The sequence below is a fragment of the Notechis scutatus genome, chromosome 12, assembly GCF_049901735.1.
Source record: "Notechis scutatus isolate UNSWTSFEM ecotype Mainland chromosome 12, rNotScu1.2, whole genome shotgun sequence".
Classification (NCBI taxonomy): domain Eukaryota; kingdom Metazoa; phylum Chordata; class Lepidosauria; order Squamata; family Elapidae; genus Notechis; species Notechis scutatus.
Genome location: NC_142020.1, coordinates 9,228,052 through 9,237,762, shown reverse-complemented (window position 1 = coordinate 9,237,762; position 9,711 = coordinate 9,228,052). Strand labels below are relative to the sequence as shown.

General features: G+C 45.4%; 2 protein-coding genes across 2 annotated transcripts in view; one reads left to right on the top strand and one right to left on the bottom strand.

Moving 5' to 3' along the window:
* Positions 1-1,149, top strand: part of VRK3 (VRK serine/threonine kinase 3) — a 159,333-nt gene extending 158,184 nt beyond the window's left edge. The window contains exon 14 of the mRNA XM_087973248.1: positions 1,135-1,149. The gene's annotated coding sequence lies outside the window, so the exon portion shown is untranslated. The remainder of the gene's footprint in view (positions 1-1,134) is intronic.
* The window catches only part of RAB40C (RAB40C, member RAS oncogene family), a 41,286-nt gene that overhangs the window by 917 nt on the left and 30,658 nt on the right, over positions 1-9,711 (bottom strand). Inside the window, exons 4-6 of the mRNA XM_087973250.1 lie at positions 6,343-6,403; positions 4,698-4,775; positions 3,499-3,721 (exon numbers count right to left, since the gene is read on the bottom strand). Coding sequence (XP_087829376.1) covers positions 3,499-3,721; positions 4,698-4,775; positions 6,343-6,403 — 362 coding nt within the window. The remainder of the gene's footprint in view (positions 1-3,498; positions 3,722-4,697; positions 4,776-6,342; positions 6,404-9,711) is intronic.

Sequence of the window (9,711 nt, the reverse complement as noted above, 5' to 3'; positions counted from 1 at the left end):
TTTAGCCATGAAAGCCAACTGGGTGACTTTGGGCCAGTCACTCTCTCAGTCCTACTCACCTCGCAGGGTTGTTCTTGTGGGGAAAACAAGAAGGGGAAGAAATCTCCGGAGATGACCATTAAAATGGCTTCCCTGGCTGAAAACAGAATGTGAGAGGACTGGCCTAGTCTAAGAGGTGCGAACGATGGAATATGAGAATGACCTTGAGGGGCGAGGAGGCGAGGGACATTAGGGAAGGACCAGTTAAGAAAAGGGGGAGCCCCCAGTGACTCAATAATCAGATGAAGAAACTTAGGGAGGTCCTGCCTTGACTTACGGACGTTAAAAAAAAAAAAAGATGGCGGGAGATTTGTACTATTAGCCTTGCAGTACTCTGTTAATTTAGCCTTACAATGAAGTAGGTTTGGCTCATCTCCTCCTATTCCCTTCTGGTGGGAGGAAGACTTGAACCCAGTCCAATGTGGATATGCTTGGACAACCTCAGGCAAACCATTCTGAACTCTGACCCCTTCCCAACAGCTGGACCGGACTCTACAAGCAGCAAAGGGGCATAACTGCCCATGAGAACTTAAGGCCTTGCACTGTCGCAGCTTCAACCTCAAGCTGCCTACCTCACCCCATTCCTATGAGGTCTGTAAAGGGGGTGTGCATAAGCGGACCAGCGTGCCTACCATCCCTGTCTTACAGCCCCCATTTAATCTACTGTATATTTACTCCCTTTGCTCTTGTTTATGTTCATAGCTATACTTGTTATCATGTGCATGTTTGACAAACAAGTAAAATAAAAATAAAAATGGTCTGGTTAACTCAATGAACTCAAGGGTCTGCTTCACGAAGCTGGGACGTTTGCTCTGAGGCAGACATTAAAGGAGACGGTGATGTCCAGGCACGGCTTCAGGCTAACATCTAATGCCACATCCCAAGGCAACCTATCGAATTACTACTCCAGCCAGGTAGAGATAAATCCACTTCCTTCCCTTCTTCCTCTTCCCGTGAATCCAACGCTCCTGGATCGACACATGAGCAGTAAACCCAGCAGCTCCTCTCCTGGTGCAGAGCCTACAAGTTCCCCACTTTTCAGTGCGTATTTTTGTCCACAAACCTCAAAAGGGAGGGCAGGAGAGAACATGGCAGCTTTCAGAAAAAAACGGGGTGCTTCTGTGCCAGACAAGAGATTCGTATCCGGCCCAGAAATTAGGCATTGCCATCTTCTGGCCAACCAGATGAGCTGCACCTCAGAGGAAGACAAGAAAGTTGGCTTGCCAAGAAACTTTTGCAAAAATTAAAGGGGGCTGCAGGCCGCAGGCAAGGTGGTGAAAATGATCACTAAGGCCCCCACTATTCTATGGCTTTAATTATTTATTGATTAGATCTAATTTATTAATCCAATTCTCCTCTGCTGTGGTGCCCACCTTTATGGAACATCCTTCCCTCCTGAAATTAAGATTAACTTCATTATTTCTTTTGATGTTCTGGAAAGACCTCAACAGCTGGTTATGATATCAAGCCTGGGGCTACAAAGGATATATATATGTGTGTGTGTGTGTACATGTGTCTATCTATCTATCTATCTATCTATATATCTATCTATCTATATATCTATATATCTATATATATGGATCTTTGGTTATTCGGGTTTTCTCCCGTAAGATTCAAAGTACTTTGAAGATTTCGCGGAAGTATCTAGGCAACCTCAGAAACATATATATATATATATATATATATATATATATATATATATATATATATATATATATATATATATATATTGTGTGTGTGTGTGTGTGTGTGCTTGTGTGTGTGTGTGTAAAAATGTAGGATCTTGCAGCTGCGGGTTTTTCCTTTAAATTAACTGCTAGTGGGGTGTGACTCATTCATTCTTCAGGCTTGTGGGGTGCTTCTCGGCTGCAGCTGTTCTTCCTTTAACTGCTAGTGGGGTGTGTTTGATTGGTTGGGGTTTGGCTGTGCTCTGATTGGGTGGGGTGGGGGGGGTTTGGCTGTGTTCTGATTGGCTGGGTGGATAAGTCCAGGGGCCCCAACAATGTATTTGGGCCCTGATCCAATTGTTGTGTCATAGCCATCTTGTCCGCCTCCCTGGCCCGTTTCTGCCACTGCCTTTCCAAGGCTTGGTGCTGTCTATGGGCATCCTTATCCACCGCCTTAGAGGCCTTTTTGGGGCCCACTGACTCATCTCGGGACTTATTTGTCTTGGAGCGGAAGACGTTGTCACCTTCCATTGTGGAGGACTGAATCTTGTGCCTCTAACTTTAATTTTTTAAAAAAATTATGATGATGATGATGATGATGATTTGTACTTAGGGGTGGTGCCTACCCCTGTGGTTGAAAGTAGGGCGCTTCTCCAGGAGTGTAAGTCTATATATATATCTCTATATACAAACACACACATATATATACATATACCTATATATATATGTAAGCCCGTACATATGGGAAACAGTATCTAAGGGTCCCCAGCAAGGGAAACCCCCCAAACGCTCCAAGCAAGAAATATTCAGGATCCCTGGTCCCCAACAAGGGAAACCAGCTATACAGGTCCTGGATGGATCCTTTCCCGTCAAAAACATCCCGCTGTTTGAAATGGCACTTGAGGCTTCGCTCCAATGTGACGATCCAAAAGCAATTCCTGTTTAAGGACTAGCCTGCTTATCCAACGTCAGCAGGCTAAGAGAGAAATAATCCCAGGAAAGTGGAGTGGGAAAGTACTTGCCCCGGTCCCCAAGAAGGGAATGGCGCCTGTAATATTTAGGCGCGAACTTGAAGCCAGCCATTTAAAAAGGCGGGAAGGCAGAAACTCCGATGTTAAATGCCTGAGCAGTTGAACGAGCCGCTGCTGCTGACTCTCCAAAATGTCAGACAAATGATCCTGTAAGGAAAAGGGAGCCGCGGCTGCGAGCGTTCCGGCACGATCGCAAAGATAAGACGATCGGGGAATTAGATAGGCTAATTGCCAGAAGCGGCCGTCTCAGACTGCTGCTCTCAACTGATCGGGTGATAACCTAATAGAGCCACAAGCCTTGAAATCGCCAGATTAATGGGGGGATTTGCAAGCGAATTAACCCAAGAGCAAACCTGAATCTTGACTAGCTGAATCAGAAAACCGTTCCAGTCAGGGAGTGCACAACCTCTTACCACGAAGGCTGAGCTAAAACTTGGGGACGCTGAGGAGGTGTCCCGTGGAGGAGGAAGAGGAGCGTCCCGGAGTTTTAAGCCCAGCCTTTCCAGAAGAGACTGAAGCACCTCCCCAATTCTGGATGCTCTGAACAGCTCAGGGGAGAAAGGGAGAAATTTCCTGACAGGGAGAGCAATCAACCCGTGGAACAGAAGTTGCCTTCAGAAGCTGTGGGAGCTTCATCCCTGGAGGCTTTCAAGAAGAGGCGAGACAGCTATCGGTTGGACTAGATGACCTACAAGGTCCCTTCCAACTCTGTTAATCTGTTAAGGACTCCACAGAAAGGGGAGTGAATTAAGCTTACTCACCTCTGTTGGGCCTCCAGATCTTCTCCATGCCATGTCTCATCAGCACAATGCGGGACAACTCGGTGAAGGACTCGATCACATTGAAGTTGCACAACGGGCTGACTTCGAAGAAGGTCATGCAATTCTTCTCTGCGTAGGATCGGGCTTGCTCCGTGGGCACCTGCCGCTTGAAGGCTAGGTGAAGGCGGTTGCCAACCAAGATCCGGGGCACCCCGGGGGCATGCTTTAAATAGACACAGAAGGACGTTAGGCACACTGGTATTCATGTGCCATCCAAGCTTCCATCTTAAGCATTCTTTACATTTGGCAATCTATTGTACCGATCAAGCAGTTCTGTGCACCTTTAATTAAACTTTCTAGTTTAATTAAACTTTGTAGTTTAATGAGAAGAAGGACTAGGGGAGACATGATAGCAGTGTCCTAATATCTCAGGGGCTGCCCCAAAGAAGAGGGAGTCAAGCTATTTAACAAAGCTCTTGAGGGCAGGACAAGAAGCAATGGGTGGAAACTAATCAAGGAGAGAAGCAACCCAAAACTAAGGAGAAATTTCCTGACTGGACTTCCTTAGTTTTATTTCTTGAAAACGTTTTGCTTCTCATCCAAGAAGCTTCTTCACTTCTGGAACCGAAAAAGCTTCTTGGAGGAGAAGCAAAATATTTTTCAATAAACAAACAAACAAATAAGAAAGTCCAGTCGCCTTTTAGAAAGCACCTTTGGGGCGATCATTCCCAACTGCAAAAAGATATGGATATAGTTAATAGCAATAGCACTTAGACTTATACACCGCTTCACAGAGCTTTCCAGCCCTCTCTAAGTGGTTTTACAGAGTCAGCCTATCGCCCCCAACCATCCGGGTCCTCATTTTACCCACCTTGAAAGGATGGAAGGTTGAGTCGACCTTGAGCAGGTGAGATTCGAACTGCCAAATTGCACTCAGCCGGCAGTCAGCAAAAGTAGCCTGCAGTACTGCACTCTCACCACTGCGCCACTGAGGCTCTTAATGGGGCAGGTATCCCCTGGTTTAGCTTTTCTTTTCTTTACTTCTCCCATGCCTTTCTCCTTTACTTCGCTTCCTGTTTCTTACTCCTTTTTTTAACATAAGGTTGCTGACCTCAGAACGGAGCATTGTGATCGGACCAAGGTAAGGTCACTTTTACTGCATTTAAGAGCATTCAAAACCCCAGCTCTGCCCCGCTTACCTCATCGATTTCCTTGATCCATCGGTCTATTCCATCAAAAGACCAGCGATTGGTGATGTCGTACACCAAGAGGATGCCCTGTGGTGGATCAAAACACTCTATTTATATTTTTTATGGATCAGTTTTACAGGGCTGTCCATCTCATGGGAAGTGATTCTGGGTGGCCTACCCGACACCCTAAGCTGTGGGCTGTGGCCCACTAAATCGCTAAATTAATTTTAGGTTTGCTCTATCAAAAGGCATCTCCATGTCAAAATGTTTTTGCATTAAGGGCAGGCACGGAAGCTATCTCCCCTTTGGCTTCCATGTCGTGTCGCTGAGGCGGTTTCTTTGAGTGGCAAGAATAATTGTGCAATGCAGGAAAGCAAACTGCCAATGCAGAAAACTGACTTTTCAGTTTTTTTCTTATTCTCCAGAAGCATTTCATATGGCATATTTTGCACACAAGGAGAAATATCAGATCTCTAGAGCTGAGAAATCTGATGCATGGAGCCCCCGTGGGACCCACTCTGTCCCCTGGTTATAAGTCACAACTATTCTGTGAATCGGTTCCTGAGACTTATCCATACGGGTGCTAAACTTACTTGTTACTATGAGTGGGGAAAAAAAATTAATAAAACAAGAATGAATTAAAATATTGACAAGTACACATGACAAAATGAATCAGCCTGCTTTGATACTGAAAGTAATCTGAAAGTTCACACAATACACACACACACACACACAGACACACACACACACACATATCTTATATATATCTTATATATATCTATATATATAAAAGCAAAATACCACTCACGCATCATCACAAAATCTTCAGAACCATAAAGCCTACAAACTTGAAATTTGGCACATATGTTCCTCTTGGCTTCTAGGTGCTCACTGAGAAAGGATTTTTCAAAATGACCACCAGAGCATTTAGAGTATTTCCTATATTATTATTATTAACACGCTCTGATGCTAAGGAGTTCTACTCCCCCTCCCCACCTGAAAAGGAATCTCTTCCAAATGCAAAACACAAGCAGAGGAGTTTCAGTTTCACAGCACCAAGCAACTTTAGTACAGAACAGTTGAGCTAAGCCATGCCCGGGCTCCCTGCTGTCTCCTCTTGCTCACACAGCAAACCCTTTCAGTTTCCAAACAGCCTCAACTCTCTCACACAGTGACAGGACGCTAGCCAGATGAAAACCGATGGATGCTGGTAGGCAGGGGCACATTTTTTTCTTCCTCCTTATTTTCCTCCCCAAAAACTAAGCCCGACCACATAGTTTCATAAGCAAAGCATGGGTATCAAGCTAGTTTGGATAGAAACAGAGCCCGAAGAAAGAAAAGACCAGTTGTCAGAATTTAAGTTGAACAGGGAAGGAATCCTTTAAGGCAGTGGTCCCTAACCTTTTGGGCACCAGGGACGGTGTGGTTTCACACGTTACCTAGATCCCGCCACATATACAGGATGAAACTTTGCTTGTGCAGCCTGGCTTTGAATGGGCCGTGGGCCAGGATCATATCCACGGCTCCAGAATTGGGGACCCCTGCTTTAAAGGAAAGCAGAGATGATTTATGGCAAGGCTCTCGTTCCAACTGGCTCTTGGTCTGTGCTGAGGAAAAAATAGCAGCCTCGTTTAATATTGCTAGTGGGACTCACCTGGGCTCCTCTGGAATAAGATCGAAAAATAGTACAGAACCTTCCTTGGCCAGACGTGTCCCTGGAAGAGAGAAGGGTGGGTTTAAGTCGGAAGCTCTGAAAGGCTTCCTCACCTCACCATAGGAAGTACGAGACAGCTGTACGTTTTGACTGTTCACTGGCTAACACTGGAACATATTATTAATTACTGAGCAATTATTTTCAGCTTGCTTAAAGTTGCCAAGCCATCTTTCTGCCCGGGGTCCTTGGGCCTCTCTGAGCTTGGCTGTATTCATGCCGACATTTCAATAGCCAAACTAGGTAACATCATCAGTGCTAGGAGGGAGTGGGGTTTGCTCTCTGTTTATACTCTAGTCCAGTGGTTCCCAACCTTTTTTTTCGCCCCGCACCCCTAAAGAAATTTCACTCGAACCTCGCACCCCCTGAAATTTAGACTTTAGGAACTACTGAACGCGTTAAATATATGGTAGGATTGAATCTTTTCAGCTATGTATGTGACGGCCACTAAATAACGATACTTAACTCTAAAATGAAAACAAAGATAATCCATTGCAAAAGAAAATAAAAATGCCAACATATAGCCAATATCCTATTATTTACCTGGACTTTTCTTGCACCCCCTAGAATATCGTCTCGCACCCCCAGGTTGGGAACCCCTGCTCTAGTCAGTGGTGGGATTCCAATTTTTTTACTACTGGCTCTGTGGGTGTGGCTTGGTGGGCGTGGTAGAGATACTGCAAAATCCCCCCTTCCCTCCCCACCCCACTAACCTGCTTTCCAGCTCCATTCTCCTGGGCAGGGCAACCAAAGAAGACCCAGCCAATCAGCCGGGACTCAGGAGGTGGAGAATAGATGGGGCTGGGACCAGTCAGAGGTAGGATTTTCCGGTTCTCTGAACTACTCAAAATTTCCGCTTCCGGTTCTCCAGAACTGATCAGAACTGGCTGAATACCATCTCTACTTCTAGTGTCTTCCCTGTCAGTGTTGCTGAAAGTGGCCTTGGGGCAGATTCCGCTGCCCCAATGGCAGTTGGTTAGGCTGTTAGCTTGATTTTACTCCTATTGGGGCAGTAGAACCTCCCAAACCATCCCCACCAACGCTGACCTGGCAAGCCACTAGAATGTAAACCCGAGAGCAAACCCCGGTCCCTTCTAGCACTGATGATGTTACCCGGTTGGGTAATTAAATGTCTGCAAGAAAACTACCCAGCACAGAGAGCACCATCATTTCAAGCCTGAATTGCAAAAATTCTCCTTTTTGTCGCCTTCTGGGGTAGAAGTATGAGGAGAAGGGGGGATAAGAAAGGACGAGCGTGTAAAAACAACTTGGGCTTGACTCCCTTGTGTTTTTGTTTCGGACGCTGTCGTTTATGCAAGGATCGTACACTGAATTAAAAAGCTGTTTCTTTGAAAATATTTTACAATGCATGAATATGTGTTTGTACTTTCTAGTCAGTCAGTCAGTCAGTCAGTCAGTCTGTCTGTCTGTCTATCTTGACATGAACAAATAGAAAAACTGTCAGCCCTTACGAGATTGTAGGTTTCTACTAGCAACCTCAGGACAGCTTTGGCGATGATACTGCCTTCCTGCAAGATTCCCCATCCTCAGATCAAATCACCCATGGTTGGTGGGTTGTTGTTGTTGTTGTTGTTTTGTTCCAGAAATATGCATATTCACATATATATGAGAGATACCCAAGCATGGAGAATGTGTGTGTGTGTGTGTGTGTGTGTGTGTGTGTGTGTGTGTTGTATGTATGTATGTATATATATATATATATATATATATATATATATATATATATATATATATATATATATATAAATAAAAATCGTATCAGCTTTGGCAGAGCGGAGGGCTTTAATGCTTTTCCCTGGTCCTCCGTATTAAACCAGGTTTTGGTTGAGTAACACGTCATTTATGAACGCAGATCATTGTTCCCCCTTCTTACTGGCCGTTCTTTTCAACTCTTGTCAGGAACGATACTCGGGACCTCTGAAATCTCTTCTTCATTGTGCAGTTAAGACTGGAGAAGTCAAGGCTCCGTCATAAATCGTCCTCGTGATTTTTGGCCAAGCAAGTAGCTTTTTCTCCCCTGGGCCTCTTTCTGAGCGGAGGTTCCAACAGGACAGAAAGTGCTTGGTGCTTTATTGTGTAAGTTATAAAAACAGATCTCCTTCTGTCCGGAAAAGAAAAATAGTGGGGCCCAGGCATCAAGGTCGATGGCCGAGGCCATCATTACATCACGGGGGATGGTTACAACCGTATTTGTTTAGGAGTACAACGTGTTCCGTAGTAAACAGAAGGCGGGGGTGCCTTAAGGATACCAGCTGCCTCCCTGTTTTTCTCGCCCCTTTGAATTTACCTACACAGTGGAGCGCACCAAGGGGCATCGCCAGACATCTGTGGCGTGGCGTGGCGGGGTGTGCACAACTTTGCAAGTCTCCACTGAAAGGCAAGCGGAGGTCAGATTCCCTTGGCTGAGGGCCTCATCGGGGTGCTTTGAATCCTGCTGGGCTTCTAATGATCTTGGGAGGAGGACACCACAAGCCGCTGGAAGCCTCATTAGCCGAAATGCCCTACGTCGGGTTTCTCTTCCCGATGGGATTGTCTGTACCGCAAAACCAGAGGAACTTATGCCGCGCTTATTTGATCGGTGGCCGTTGTTATGGAAAGCCTGCAAGGGGGCAATTTTGGCGAACATTTCCTTGGAAGTGTCCTCTCTCTGCATAAGCAGCTTGATGCAGGCAGTCCTCTAGTTAGAACAATTTGCTTAGCTGAACATTCAATGTTATGGCAACAGCTGTCACCAGCATTTTGAACATCTGTGTTTAAAAACAGAGTCAGTATTTCTTCTCGTTATAACTTTTCCTCCTTTTTCTGTAGAGTATATATTTAGATATTGTTTAGCGAGCCAGTCTGGTCTAGTGTTTCATGTAGTCCAGCACCAGGCTAGAAACCAGGAGACGGTGAGTTCTAGCCCTGCCTGATATCAATGGAGATTCTCAGTCCTCCAGGTCCTGGTTGTCCCAAAGGTGCTTTTTTTTTTTTTTTTTCAAGAGGCAAGTGGACTTTCTGGTTTTTTTCTTTGAAGGTGTTTCTCTTCTCATCCAAGGAAGCTTCTTCAGCTCTGACTGGATGGTGGAGAATGGAAGGATTTACACTCCTTGCAAACAGCTGGTCATTTGCATTCTTTTTAGAGAGTCCTTGAGGCCACCTGGACAGAGATTGCCACACAACACGTATAAACCTCCAAGCGGCCTCAAGGACTCTCTAAAAAGAATGCAAATGACCAGCTGTCTGCAAGGAATGTAAATCCTTCCACTCCCCACCGTCCAGTCAGAGCTGAAGAAGCTTCCTTGGATGAGA